Here is a 15,403-nt window from a genome sequence, read left to right on the forward strand (position 1 = left end):
AACCTGACCCATCAGGGGGCAGACGCCAAAAGCAAGAGGATTTACAGTCCTGTAGCCTGGGCAAGGGAGACCACACAGTAAGTTTCACAAAATGAGATGACAAAGAAATGTTGCAGATGAAAGAGCAAGATAAAACCCTATAAGAACAACTAAATGAAGAGGAGATAGGCACCCTACCTGAAAAATAATTCAGAGTAATGATAGTAAAGATGATCCAAGACCTCAAAAAGAGAACGGAGGCATGGATCGAGAAGATACAAGAAATGGTTAACAAAGACCTAGAGGAACTAAAGGACAAACAAACATAGATAAACAATAAAATAACTGAAATGAAAAATACACTAGAATTAATTAATAGCAGAATAATAACCGAGGCCAAAGAACGGATAAGTGAGCTGGAAGACAGAATGGTGGAAATCACTGCTGTGGAACAGAATAAAGAAAAAAGAATGAAAAGAAATTAAGATAGCCTCAGATACCTCTGGGACAACATTAAACACACCAACATTTGAATTATAGGGGTCCCAGAAGAAAAAGAGAAGGAGAAAGGGCCTGAGAAAATAGTTAAAAAAATTAAAGCTAAAAACTTCCATAACATGGGAAAGGAAATAGTCACCCAAGTCCAGGAAGCACAGAGAGTCCCAAACAAGATAAATCCAAAGAGGAACATGCCAAACCAAATACTAATCAAACTAACAAAAATTAAATACAAAGAAAAAATATTAGGGACTTCCCTCATGGCACAGTGGTTAAGAATCCGCCTGCCAATGCATGGGACATGGGTTCGAGCCCTGGTCCGGGAAGATCCCACGTGTTGCGGAACAACTGAGCCCATGTGCCACAGCTACTGAGCCTGTGTTCTAGAGCCTGTGAGCCACAACTACTGAACCCATATGCCACAACTACTGAAGCCCGTGCGCCTAGAGCCCATGCTCTGCCACAAGAGAAGCCACTGCAATGGGAAACCCATGCACCGAAATGAAGAGCAGCCTCCGCTCACCACAACTAGTGAAAGCCCACGTGCAGCAACAAAGACCCAACACAGCCAGAAAGAGAGAGAGAGAGAAAGAAAGAAAGAAAGAAAGAAAGAAAGAAAGAAAGAAAGAAAGAAAGAAAGAAAGAGAAAGAAAGAAAGAAAAAATATTAAAAGCAGTAAGGGGGAAAAAGCAACAAATAACATACAAGGAAATCTCCATAACACTATCAGCTGAAATACTTATAGTAACCATCTTTGGAAGGTAGGCTTTTAGTCAGGATAGTAGCTTACCACACCTAGAGAAAGAACTTCTGACAAAGAAAAAACATGTTCTTCCAAAATTATTTTTGTCTTAAAATTTTAAGATGATTGCTTAAAATGTTACATGATTTGGCAAGAAGATGATTATATGATATATGATTATAAAGTTACTAGTGATTTAATATTATCACATATTAACAAATTACTTTTATGTTTCATACTTAGAAATTTCCTCTTATTATAAATATTTATGTTAACAGAATAAAAAGAAACTGCCTGAAAAAGTACTTGTAAACTTCAAATCCAAGGTCATTGGAGACTCTGCTTCCTTTCTGTATATGACAATGGCTATTGACTTTGTTTAACTAAAACACATTAAGATTAATTTATCTGATGTTCTTAGTGAATAAATATTGATTATTATGACATGATAAGATATTTCTCTCTGTGTGTTTTTAAAAACACATCTTGCCTCATGAACTGGTCTAAGAGATTAGAAACAAAGGTATACTTTAACAGTGGCTCTTCCAAGAAAAACTTACTGTGTTCCCAGCTGTCATTTCAGAACATAATTTTGTTAAACGGGAGTTAAGGAATCACGAGGAATGCTCTAGAGAGCTGGTAGAACACTAGGCGCAGTAGAGCCACTGTCCTTGTTAACACCTGGGTCTTCTGGGAAATTTAAATAGAGCAATAAAAAACATGATCATTTTAAGATTGAAAGAGTTAGTGACCTAGTCCACGTTTATTTATATAAATATTATGACCAGTTAGGAGCAGTTAGATGAGTTTCTCAGTGGCCTACATGCAGCAGCCTCCTAGACCAGGCCAAACACTCTGACCCTTCCAGGGGATTCACTCCTGTCTCCATTCACATTATGTCAATGGTTTAATATATGTGGAAGATATATAAGAACCCATAAGTGGTTTAATTTATGTAGAAAATATTTACTTATCGATAGAATGAAAACACAGCCTTTATTCCCTGATTCCACACACACACACGCAAAATGAATAAACAAATAAGTAGAAAAAGAAGAAACAAAAGAAGAAAGACCCATCTGATTACCTGAGGAGGAAGGGGAGTAGTGATCAAATCAATAATATTAAATTCTAAAATGCCAAACACATCTCAGAGGGCTTGCTTTCATAGTTAATGACTTTTGAGAATACCACATTTGTTTCTTGAAATTATTATTGGATTCATGGATCCCAACAGGCTGATGACAAGAGGCTATCTGAAACTGCAGTTCACACTTTTCTGAGCATTGTTACACCGTCTTAGCCCTTCCTGCCTGCTGCTTTCTTGGTTACAACACTTGTGGCTGAGTTCTTATTTCACCCTTCTTGCTACTAATTCTGTTGCAAAGGTAGCTTATTAACCTGCGATAAAATCATTATGGTTAACCATAAGACGAAACAGCTCTCCTATCAAAGAACTGCAACCTACAGATAAACAAAGTATTCAATAATCATTAAGGTCATGGCAATTATGACTTACATTAGGTCTTACATTATGACTCTAACCAGTGCTCTTCTAACTGTGATGTGCTAGAATTCCTCTTGGAAATTGTTAGGAAATAATTATGTTTAAAAAAGGGGGAAAAAAGAGGCAGAAACACTATAATATGTGGTATTTGCTAAATAACTCTGAAAATAAGCTTTAGATTCAGATTATATATATAATGTAAAATGTATTTGAAATATACTATATGCATTTACTGTTATATATGCTAGATATATCTATAATTATATGCAGTATATTGTATCTATCTACCTATCCATCTATCATCTATCTACCTAGTGTTACACATAAATACTTTCTGTTTAAAAACTAAAGAAAACCTCCACCTAATTTTACAGAATTAAGTTAAAAATCCTAATAAATTTAAAATATCAAGAACAAAAAGTTTTACATAATATAAAATAGTCAAAATAACTGTAAAACCATATTTGAAATATCTTAACAATTTGTCATATTCATTAGTTTATTTTACTTTACCAAGTGATAAAATGATCTATTGCAAGGAGTTATTGAAAGTATCTAAAACAATAGGCAAATATTACATTGTTTGCTTGGTACTTGCTTCTACTTCTGCTGTGTAAAAGCCTGGCTTACTTTTCTATGGTTAGAGATGCTTATTTCCCTTGGGGTCACTATGCTGGAAATGAGTTCCATATTCAAGGTCTGAAAACTTTCAGCCACACTGATTTTCATATATCCTGAGGCTGCAAACACCTCGTGACTGTTGGCTACATTCTTCAGTCAAAGTGATGATATTTACTGTCGCTACTGCCTGGCACCATCAAGCTCAGTGAGCATGAAAGCTGTCCATATCCAACCTGAAAATCACCTGTAGAGCCAGGGTAGATCTCCTTATTCCATGCATGTACAACTAAAACTACGTGTTAGAACGTCAGTTATAAGCGATTAACATTGGTTATACTGTTAACCTCCGGGCTTTCTCCTTTAGCATCTCTATTATGAGGGTAAATTTAATGACTATTGGTCACTGCTATTTGTACAGCATCATTTTGGTGTCAACTAGACTATCTAGCTACTTAATAATATACAGAGAAAAGAGAATATATATATATATATAAATGAATTCATATATTAAAAGGGAATATTCAACATACATGATTTGAAAGTTACCTTAACAAAATTCTCAGATTGTTTTCATGGTATATTTCAGAAAATATATTTCTGAATGTATTAATTTACCAGACGTTTTTAACTGACTTTTTTGCTACATTTGTGAATACTAGACAAAGAGTCAGGAGACATGAGTTCTAATTCTGTGTATTTTTTTGTGGTACGCGGGCCTCTCACTGCTGTGGCCTCTCCCGTTGCGGAGCACAGGCTCCGGACGCGCAGGCTCAGCGGCCATGGCTCACGGACCCAGCCGTTCCGCAGCATGTGGGATCTTCCTGGACCGGGGTAAGAACCCGTGACCCCTAGCATCGGCAGGTGGACTCTCAACCACTGCGCCACCAGGGAAGCCCTCTAATTCTGTTTTGCCGTCAACTAGTTACAGCAGCTTGAGCAATTAGCCTCTACGGGTTCAGCTTTCTCATTATAAAATGGAATAAGTTGAATGGATCAGTGGTTTTCAATCTGCGTTTTGAGACTGTGATGTGGGTGAATGCTGTCCTTAGGGGCTGGTGTGGAGAGAGAGAGGCTAGGACAGCTAAACCAGCAGGGCTCTGGGCTCCCCGCCCTGCTCAGTAAGAGCACAACTGCTTTATTTATTTACACACCCTAGGGAAATGTGATTGTATGAGAGTTTCTTATTTACAATTAACAAACAAAAATCTTTAAAATAACTGAGCCAAATAATCTAATGTTTAAGACAGTTTGGAGCAATAAAAGATGTAAAGTGCTATGGGCTTTCTAATGTGCTAGAAAACTGAGTGTGAGAAAAGGAATTACGTATCATCCTTCTGCAATGTATCTTAGAAAAAGCCTGATGGGGCAAAATGATTTTTAGTTCATGGTGTGCTTGTATTATTGTCATTTGGCTTTCAGACCAAAAAGTAATTGTCCCAAACATCTAAACTATCTGTAGCAGAATTGCATTCATATTCTGACACCTTTATGTTGGTGACAGTTCCTCAGAAGTTTATGTTTTTTGTATTCTTAAGTACTATCTATGCCCTGGGGATAAAGTTTTGTGTAATAGATTATATCTCCAGTTGTCAAATTGAGTCAGTATGGAAAGCAGTATTGAAGATATAAGAATGTGCTGGAACAGTACACCTCAATGGCAGGTAAACTCTTTTCCCATCATAGCTATGTTATCAGTGAGGAATAAAATTCTGGTGCTGGTAGCCTAAGCTCTTTTATTCTAGTTTTAAACCCTTTCTTTAAAAACAAACAAAAAGTACTGTTAAAAGTAGGCGAACCCTTTGGAAAGGATCACAAATAGTTTCTGAAGGTAGGACATGCAATAAGAGAGCTACATTATCACAAATGGATTGCTAATAGAGACTACAGATCCAAAATAGCAGAGTAGACAAAGAGCTGAGATTATTTCGAAGAATATAATATGAATTTTATGAGTAGATTGACTAGAATATAGCAAATAAAAGTGGAAATTTGCGCTTAATGTCATTTTCTCATTTAGAATAAGCACTAAAATGTTAATTTGCTCTTTTATCACTAGGAAAAACTATCTTTACATGAAAACAGTGACTAAATTTCTTAGCGGCTTATATTTCCTTTAGAAAGTGTTTTAAAAGGTCAGCATAGTTTCATTTATGCTCTATTAATATCCACATCTAATGTGTGGCTTTTCATATTCTTCACATATTTATATTAGATTTTCCCAAGTTAAAGAAATTGTGTTTTTCTAAAACAGTTCTGCCTTGAAACTATCACTCAATTTAACATATATTTCCATTGCTTTATTTCAGAATATGTTCAATCAGATTCAACATTTATAACTTTTTATAGAAATTGTTTTTAAATATTACATTAACTTTCTGTCAGAATAATACATATTATTTCATTTTAGATTTAAAGAACCAAGATAAATCATTTTCTCCAGCTGAAAGAAATAATGTTAACATAGTTTTGCTTGTTTGTTTTTAAGAATAAAGATGACCATATTCATGTCTAACCCTGAGTATCACTTTATCCAGTATTTGGAAGTCTTTATGTCTATGGTTAATTCTATAAGTCTTTAAAGATTAGACTAAGTACTTAAAATAATATTAAAAGGAAACGGACAATAAGTCAACAGGCAGAGCCCTTTATTCTTACAAGAACTGAACTCATTATGGATTTTCAATTTTTTTCATTTTATTAGTGAAAAACTAAATCTTTGTCCTTCTTCCTAGGATCATATGAGTAATGAATTAGAAAAAGACAACAATATAAGTGTTTTTTAAATTTTTATTCTTTTAGTGTGTATCTAAATTTTCAGGAATCAAAAAGTAAGTTTCATAAAGTAAGATGAATTTTGTGGCTAAGACAATCAAATATAATTACCTCAATATGTAAACACTTCATAATGGAGTCAGTCTAATGCTTCTTTCATTGGGATTTTCAATCCTCATTTATAGAACTAGTTTTAGTTGATTGTAAGCAAGGGCTATTTAAAGGAATTCTAAAATATAATTTTTCTTGTTAGGAAAATGAGATGACTGAATATCTAGAAATTATAAATAAAATATTTTCTGGACTACATATTAACAATTAATATCATATATATTCCATGATTTAACATCCATTCTTTCAGTCAAATATAAGATAGTATTCAAGATAGTGATAATTGGTGGACAAAACAGATTTGACTTTATATTTTACAAGTTAGAAAAATACACAATAAAATAAGTAAGTTATTTTAAAATATGGTAAGTACCAAGCATAAGATGGAACACGTATGTAACTAGTATACATAAAAAGTGTCATGAACAATGAAACAGTAATTGTGAGAAAGGGAAGTATACTGGAGGAAATGATCAAAGCTTCAGGTAGAATGTGACATTTATTTTGACCTGGAGGGAGGAACCAAATTTCAAAAGTTGGGGCAGAGGTCACGGGAAGTAAGTGAAGATATTCCAGATGGAAGAATGCCAGAGAAGCAGGAATCCAATGCACAAGAGTAGTTTAGATTACCTGGAAAGGTTACGGGTAAGAGAACATTTTAGTTAAGTTACTGGTATCTGACTGTGAGTCAGATATCATATGAAGTCCTATCCTAAGGACTCATTTAATCCTCCACCCTCATCAGTCAGGTACCATTATTTCTGATGTTCCTTGAGATTAAGTAGCAGGCTTATTATTATTTAGCTAATAATTCATGGAGCTTGATTTTAAATCCTGGCTGTCTCTCATCAAATCCCTGCAATCTTACATACTGCAGTAAATCCTCAAGCTTTGTTTTTTCTTAAAAGGAGTTTTTCTTCTTCCCCAGTTGAAGGATATGTTTCATAGGGGTGGACTTTTAGGTTGGCAATTAATTTCTCTCAGTCCATTATCATATTGTTCTACTGGGTTCTTGCTTCCACTGTTGGGAAGTAAATTGTCAGACCTGATGTCCCTTTGAAAGTAAGTATCTTTGTTCTTTGGCTGCTTTTAAGATTTACTCTTTCTTTCATTATCAGCAGTTTTACCCTAGATAGTGTTTTCTTTGTGCTTAATCCAGCATAGGTCTGGAGATCTTTCTAAATCTCTGGTTACTGTCTTCTGTTATCTTTGGACAATTCTTAGGCAGTAATTTTTTCAAATATTGCTCTTATCCAGTTTCTCTTCTTCCTCTTTAATATTTCAATTCTTTTTATTATTTCCCATATTTGACAGTTTTTTTTCTGACTTCTTTATTCTTTTGTCTTTATGTACTTCAGTCTGGATATTTACTACTAATCCTCTACTAAGATTTTATTAAAATAATGGAATAAATGATTAAATTTCAATTATTATTATTTCCAAATCACAGTATTTTTTTTTACTTTTTTATAGCAGGTTTCTAGTGAAATTCTCTATTTTGTCTTCTATATTCTCACATATATTAATCATAGTCATTTAAAAATATCCAGTAACACAATATCTGAATAATCTGTTCCTACTGTCTGATTTTCTCTTGAATTTTGGTCATCAACATTCTTTAATTTTTTATTGAATACCAGACATTTTGTTATCAAATATTGAAAAATTTCCTCTAATGTTAACTTCCTCCAAAGAGCACTTCATTTCTGTGGCAGGACAACAGAGCACAGATCGATGACCTCAACTAAAATGTAGAGTGGGGTTTTAGCATGATCTGGGCTGGGTGTTTGGCTGGTTTGTTTTACTTCTAGACCTTGGGGTTTCCATGAAAGCAAAAAGTGTTTCGCAGGACCATTGCATCTTACAGGCCCTAAACTCCAACCTCGACCTTTCCTGGAACACAAGACTACTGAATCTTTGCTATTCACTTTAGCTGCTTTCTGCTTACATTGGGTAGTTTCACCCTAGGCAACAAATGTCTCCAAATGATTGCTCCTCAACATTTGGGATCATTTGTTTGTTCTTCTCTTCATGGACCTCTCTCCTCAACAGAGTTGAATACATATATTTGTGTGTGTATATATATATATATATATATATATATATATATATATATATACACACACACAAATATATATATATATATATATATATATATATATATATATATATATATTCATTCCAGGAAAATTGTTGCAAGCTCCAGCTGCTTCTATTTGCCTGAATTTAAGAAAGCAAATGTCCTGGCATTAAAATCAAGGGCAAGAGTGATCTTACTTTAGTTTGCTTCCCTTCTCTCCAGAATTTATGAGATGCAATCTGTTTTGGTTGTTCTTTTCAGAATTCAATCATTGTTCTATGTATTTTACTCAGTTTCTCTAGTTGTTTTTGGCAAAATGAGGTTTGGCAGGATTTTTTGTTGTTGTTTGCTTGTTTGTTTGGTAAATAGCTTTTATTAATATAAGGACATTCCTGAAAAGTTCTCATTTGATAAGAGAATTTTTATGAATGTGTGTTGAATTATATAATGTTTTTTTCTGAATCTGAGATGGTCAAACCATTTTTTCCTTCTTTAATAGAGTTTCTTCTATTGAAGCATACTTTTATTTCTGTAAGACAAAAACAAATTACCTGCTCATAATAGAACAAATCTTGAAGGCACTCTTAGATTCAATTACTTAAAATTATTTTTTTCAATTTTACTTTTTTTGATCACATAAGATTGACTGAGTTTGCATTTCTTGTTATATGCTTGCCAGATTTTGGTATCTAGACTTTACTAGTCTCAAAATTTAAGTTGGGTAGTTCCCCTGCTTTTCTGTTTTCTGCACCTATATGACATAAGAGGAGAATTAAAGATTTGGAAGCAATTTTATTTGTCTTTGTAAGCATACTGTCAATCTCCCTTTTTGGTGCATTTAAAAATGTTTACTTATTTAGTAAGATTTTCCACTATTTCTTGATCAATTTTCCTAATTTATTATCTGAAATTTGTCCATATTGTTTAAGTTTGTGTTTGTAATCAATACATTGCTGGATTCTCTCTCTCCTCCTCTTTCATCTTTGTTTTCCTAGTCTGATAATCTTTATCCTTCAGTACGTTCATACAAAGAAGTAATGTAAAATAATAATAATAAATAATAGTAATGAAAAATTGTTCATAAAAGAAATAATGAAAAGTAAATACTTTTAAATAATAAAATAAAAATAACGAAATAATGAAAATTGTTCCTACAGTAATTTCCTTACATATGAACCTTCAAGTTTCAAACTTTCAAAGATGTGGACGTGCATTTGCATGTCCAGTTGCGTAAGTTATTTCATGTGTCTGGCGTACTTTGTCACGTGCGTGGATCCTCTACAATTGGTTGTGCTTTTGTGTACTTTACTGTATACTTTACTGTGTAGGGTACAGTAGTACACTATCTTTATTTCAAGCCCAGGATGTACAGAAGCAAGTGTAAAAGCAGCAGTGATGTAGCTGGTACTGCTAAGAAGTGCCAGCTGTTGTGATGTACTACTGTACTTTTCAAGGTGCCATACTGTAAGACTAAAAATGTTTTCTTTATTTTTGTGTTTGTTTTTTATGTATTATTTGTGTAAAAGGTATTATAAACTTATTACAGTACAGTACTATATAGCCTACTGTGTTAGTTGGGTACCTAGGCTAACTTTGTTGGACCTAATGAACACACTCTCAGAACAGAACTCATTCGTATGTAGGGATCTTACTATACAAAGAAATAATGTAGATATGGATAATTATGTTCAAGTGCAGTACTTGTTGTGTGTTATACTTTGACCTTGTCAGATCTAGTCTGGCAAGCCTGGAAGGAATGGTTGCTATTGATTAGTGGTGATTATTGGTCACTAGGCCAAGCATGTCATTACTAGGCCAAGCCAAATCATTACTGCATGCAATGCTCAAAATAAGCATATGAAGTAGACATTATTGGTACTTTATGTATAAATGCACCTGAGGCTTAGATAACTTATATAGTTTACTTAGATAAATTAAGTAGGTTAGCAGATGTGTTAGGCAGAATTATAAAATGGCCCCAAGATCTCCACCTCCTAGTGCACATGTCCTGTAAAACCTACTCTCCTTGAGCATAAGTAAGACCTGTGAAAATAGTGGGATAGTACTACCATTTATGTTACTTTATATGGAAAAAGAGATTTTACAGGTGTAACTAAGGTCCCTAATCAGCTGACTTTGATTTATCAAATGTAAGATTATCTCGGGTGTGCCTGACCTAATTAGATGGGTCCTTAAAGGAGACAAGACACAGAGGCAGGTGCTCCCCTGTTGGCCTTGAAGGAACAAGCCACCCCACTGTGCTTTGAGAAGACAAGGCCATGTACCAAGGATGTGACACCATCTGGATCTGAGAGCCGTCCATGCCTGGCAACTAGCAAGTGACCAGACCCAAGTCCTAGGGCCACAATGCAATAAATTTTACTGACAACCACTGTTTGGAAAAGGAACCCAAGCCTCAGATGAGATCATAACCCCAGTCAATACCTTGTTTTAGCCCGGTGAGACTTTAAGCAAAGGACTTGAATCACCTGTGTCTGGACATATGAACCACAGAAAATGTGAGACAGCAAATTTATGTTTAAAGCTGCTAAATTTGTGGTAATTTTCTACACAGCAATAGAAATTCAATACCCCATACATGTATGGATATTTAATAAGCCACAAAGCTGGTGTTCAAATGTCATCTCTCAGACTTCAAAATTTATATTCAGAATTATGCTAACCTTCTTACATTTGTATATTTGTCACTGATCACAAGGATTTAAAATATCTAGCTCATGGCCTGAAAAACTAAACTGCTACTACATAGTTACATGCAGAATATTATATAGAGTGTGTTATATATGTAGTTATTATACCTACCAAACTTGACCACTTTGTCTTCTGTCTCACTGGCTGTGTAGTTCACTGAGTTGGATCTGTGTCATCTTTTATCATCTTCTGTCTTTTCTGTCTCCTACTCACTATGTATTTTCAAACTATGAAAACTTTTTTATCTGAATTTGGCTGGAAGACAAATGTCTACTTTGCATTAAGAGGTAAAAACAATGTGACACCAACCTCACAAATTATACAAATTTTTACTCGTTTTAGTAAACACATTTAAATACATTTTCCTCCTCAGGAAAAGTAACTCAAAATATTATTATATGATTATGGAATACCAAGGTAATATGGCTTAAAAGTAGTGTGTCAGGTTTATTATTTTAAGTTACTGGAATTAATTAACTTTATAGTGTTGATTGGGAAAGTGCTTTGCACTAAGAATATCTAAGTTCAGAATAATGCTTCTGAATCAAGTAAGAAACAGATGAATAGAAATACTTGAACTATGGGTTAATTCTACTTAATATTCTGCTCTCTGCAACATTTATATTTTTTTTCATGTTTAATATTAGAAAAATGTCTATTTCCTTGATCACTTTGTTTCTGTTTCATACAGATTCCATCATATCTGGAGATTACTGCTTTGGTACCTGACACTTTAGTGATAATTAGATCATTAAATGCATGGCAATTTTCCACTCATTATTAAATCATCAAGAATACCAGTAAGAAATATATGGCTTTAATGGCAAAGAAATTTGTTTGGCTTTTGTGCTCACTCACTGAATTTGTTTCAAATTACTACTGATACGTCAAAATAAAAACCAGCAGTATACTCATGCATTTGTCTTAACAGAAACAATTGACACCCCTTTGAAGGTGAATTGCCAGAAATAACTAAAGCGCACCTCACATGGTCCACGGGTTACAGACATCCATCCTGCATCCTGATCTGCCCTCCTGTCTATCACTAGGTTGGGTCATGGTCCGCCATTCACTACAGCAGATGCTTAGTCTTGCCTGTTATAGAATTGCTTCCATTTCAAATAGCATATGCATTAAACAAAATATGATCATTACCTTCAATTTTCATGTAAGTCCTCTTTGTAACGCTTACACAAAAGAGAAGGAAAAAGAAATAAGCTAAATGCAATCAATGAAAACTTTCTGAATACTGCCAAACTCTGAGGAAATTCACAGTGATAGAGGCAGAACACAGGAAAAAATTGCTGCTGAAATCCAGCAGACCATAAGTACTGAGAGTGAGAACTCTGAGTGGAGAATGAACACATGTTCAGGAGTAAAATCTGGTCTTGGTATGGCCACTCTCATCCCTCTGCTTTTCAAAAGCAGCTGAAAACTAAAGCTGGGACCTCAGTGGAGCTACTCATACATTTGGATTATTGTAACCTAAATTCATCTACATTGAGCATGAATGTATGTGTTTCTCTGGTGAAAAAATTTAGTTGACTGGAATGTTTGAACTTTACGAACTTTCTGTCTACCTATAGTAAAGGTATAGAATCTTTGTGAAGTCTGTTTTGTGTACTAACTTCATATTTTACATTATTTTTCCTATCATTGTTTCCATTGTTCAATCAACAGGTATTAAGCGTCCACTGATGCCAGGCCTTCTCAAGGTACTGGAATGTATTACACCAGAACATGTTTTCCCATCTCAGAGAGCTCCTGCTCTTGTGTATTCACAGAACTATGTAGACTCAACTCCATTCCCAAGTGAAAAGTTGGGCTGGCATCACCTGACACAGCTCTGTCCATTAGAAATGTAACAAAATCTATGTGTGTTCAGTAAATTTTCTAGCAGCCACATTAAAAAAAAGTTCAAAGAAACAGATGAAATTAATTTTAATAATACAATCATGTGTTTAACTCTATATATCCAAATTATTACCATTACAACATGTAATAAAATTATTAGTGAGATAATTTATATTCTTTTTTAATATTAACTTTTCCAAATCCAGTGTGTATTTTATACTTACAGCCTCATTTGGGACCAGGCACATTTCAATGCTCTATAACCACAGGTGGTCAGTGGCTACTGGTACTGAACAGAGAAGATCAAGATAACACCTAACATTGATGCTACAATTTTTCGTATTTCTAAATCTAGAATTGCTAAACCTTAGAGCCCAAATTCTAACTTTTTGAAAAGAGCTCTAGTCTTCAAAATTATTTTTAATGTATAAATTACTGTCCCACCATAATTTGAGGTGACTTTTGGGTTGTTTTTCTATTTGCCCAATCAGGAAAAGCAATTTTGCTTCCAGTATTTTGAATATTGTTATAGACCAATTCGATTCTTCAGAAAAATAATATGCAAAGTTTTACAATTTCAATAAATGAACAATACTACACTTACATAAGTTAATTATTTGTAAGTAATATCACAAAGCTGTAGGAAGGTTTATTTTGTTGTAGTTATTTTTTTAACTCATGAGCTAGTTGCCAAGTACCACATTTAGTTATTTAGTTTTACACAATCACTAGTCTTCATATTACTAATACACTAATTTTATATTAACATTTAACAAGACCAATAGCTCTGTATTGTGAGCTTGACACATAAATATTAACTTTTATTGAATTAGATACTAAAGAATACCATTCACATAGTTTTTAAACTGTGGTAAAGTAATTTTTGACAAGTATTGATATTCTATAAAAATTGAAAAAAATCATAAATTGACAGAGATCAAAATAACCAAGAGTAATAAGAAATGACCTAAAGGTTGTATAATTTTCATATTCCCTTAGAACCACCAATGCCTGTGCCTTTCTGGTTGGGAAGGATATTTTTGTGAACAAGAATTCAATGACTGCAAAAAGAATCCCTGTAAGAACAATTCCACCTGTACTGACCTTGACAATGGCTATCGGTGAGTAATATATTCATTGTTTCTTTACAAAATTACTTGGAATTCACGATGTCTTTGGGATATATCCAGACGTTGTTTTCACTTTACATCAATTAATTAAAATAATGGTATTAAGGTGAAGAGCCATTTCCTAAAAAGATAGTGTCACGTTCATTTAAAATTTGCAAATACCAAAGAGCACATGTCCAGTCAAAAAAGGAATAAACAAATTTTAACTTGGAAATGCAATGTCCAGATGTGGCTCATCTTATGAATACCCTTATTTCTTCAAAACATGCTTTTGCCATTTCAGCATTGTTTCAGGTCATTCCATGCAAAATCAGTGCCACAATATGTGTCCTTAGTGGGTCTATTAAATTAAATTCAAATTATTTCTTATAAATTAATCATGAGTTTGGATTATTTTAGTCAAATTACTGGTAAATTTTACAACATTTACTATCCACATGTTCCATACTACAATTATATTATATATATATATATATATATATATATATATATATATATATATAAAACATCTTTATTGGGGTATAATTGCTTTACAATGGTGTTTTAGTTTCTGCTTTATAACAAAGTGAATCAGTTATACATATACATATGTTCCCATATCTCTTCCCTCTTGTGTCTCCCTCCCTCCAACCCTCCCTATCCCACCCCTCCAGGCGGTCACAAAGAACCGAGCCGATATCCCTGTGTCATGCGGCTGCTTCCTACTAGCTATCTACCTTACGTTTGTTAGTGTATATATGTCCATGACTCTCTCTCGCCCTGTCACAGCTCACCCTTCCCCCTCCCCATATCCTCAAGTCCGTTCTCTAGTAGGTCTGTGTCTTTATTCCTGTCTTACCCCTAGGTTCTTTATGACATTTTTTTTTTCTTTTCTTAACTTCCATATATATGTGTTAGCATACGGTATTTGTCTTTTTCTTTCTGACTTACTTCACTCTGTATGACAGACTGTAGGTCTATCCACATCATTACAAATAGCTCCATTTCGTTTCTTTTTATGGCTGAGTAATATTCCATTGTATATATGTGCCATATCTTCTTTATCCATTCATCCGATGATGGGCACTTAGGTTGTCTCCGGACTATTGTAAATAGAGCTGCAATGAATATTTTTGTACATGACTCTTTTTGAATTTTGGTTTTCTCAGGGTATATGCCCAGTAGTGGGATTGCTGGGTCATATGTTAGTTCTATTTGTAGTTTTTTAAGAAATCTCCATACTGTTCTCAATAGTGGCTGAACCAATTCACATTCCCACTAGCAGTGCAAGAGGGTTCCCTTTTCTCCACACCCTCTCCAGCATTTATTGTTTCTAGATTTTTTGATGATGGCCATTCTGACTGGTGTGAGATGATATCTCATTGTAGTTTTGATTTGCATTTCTCTAATGATTAATG

At 34.0% G+C, this 15,403-nt stretch overlaps 1 protein-coding gene across 2 annotated transcripts in view; it reads left to right on the top strand.

The window, feature by feature from the left end:
* Positions 1–15,403, top strand: part of EYS (eyes shut homolog) — a 1,673,869-nt gene that overhangs the window by 441,794 nt on the left and 1,216,672 nt on the right. For both annotated transcript variants that reach the window (XM_049695235.1, XM_004282511.3), the window contains exon 13: positions 13,876–13,997. In XM_049695235.1, the coding sequence (XP_049551192.1) occupies positions 13,876–13,997 (122 nt within the window). The remainder of the gene's footprint in view (positions 1–13,875; positions 13,998–15,403) is intronic.

The sequence above is a fragment of the Orcinus orca genome, chromosome 12 (genome assembly GCF_937001465.1).
Source record: "Orcinus orca chromosome 12, mOrcOrc1.1, whole genome shotgun sequence".
Lineage (NCBI taxonomy): Eukaryota > Metazoa > Chordata > Mammalia > Artiodactyla > Delphinidae > Orcinus > Orcinus orca.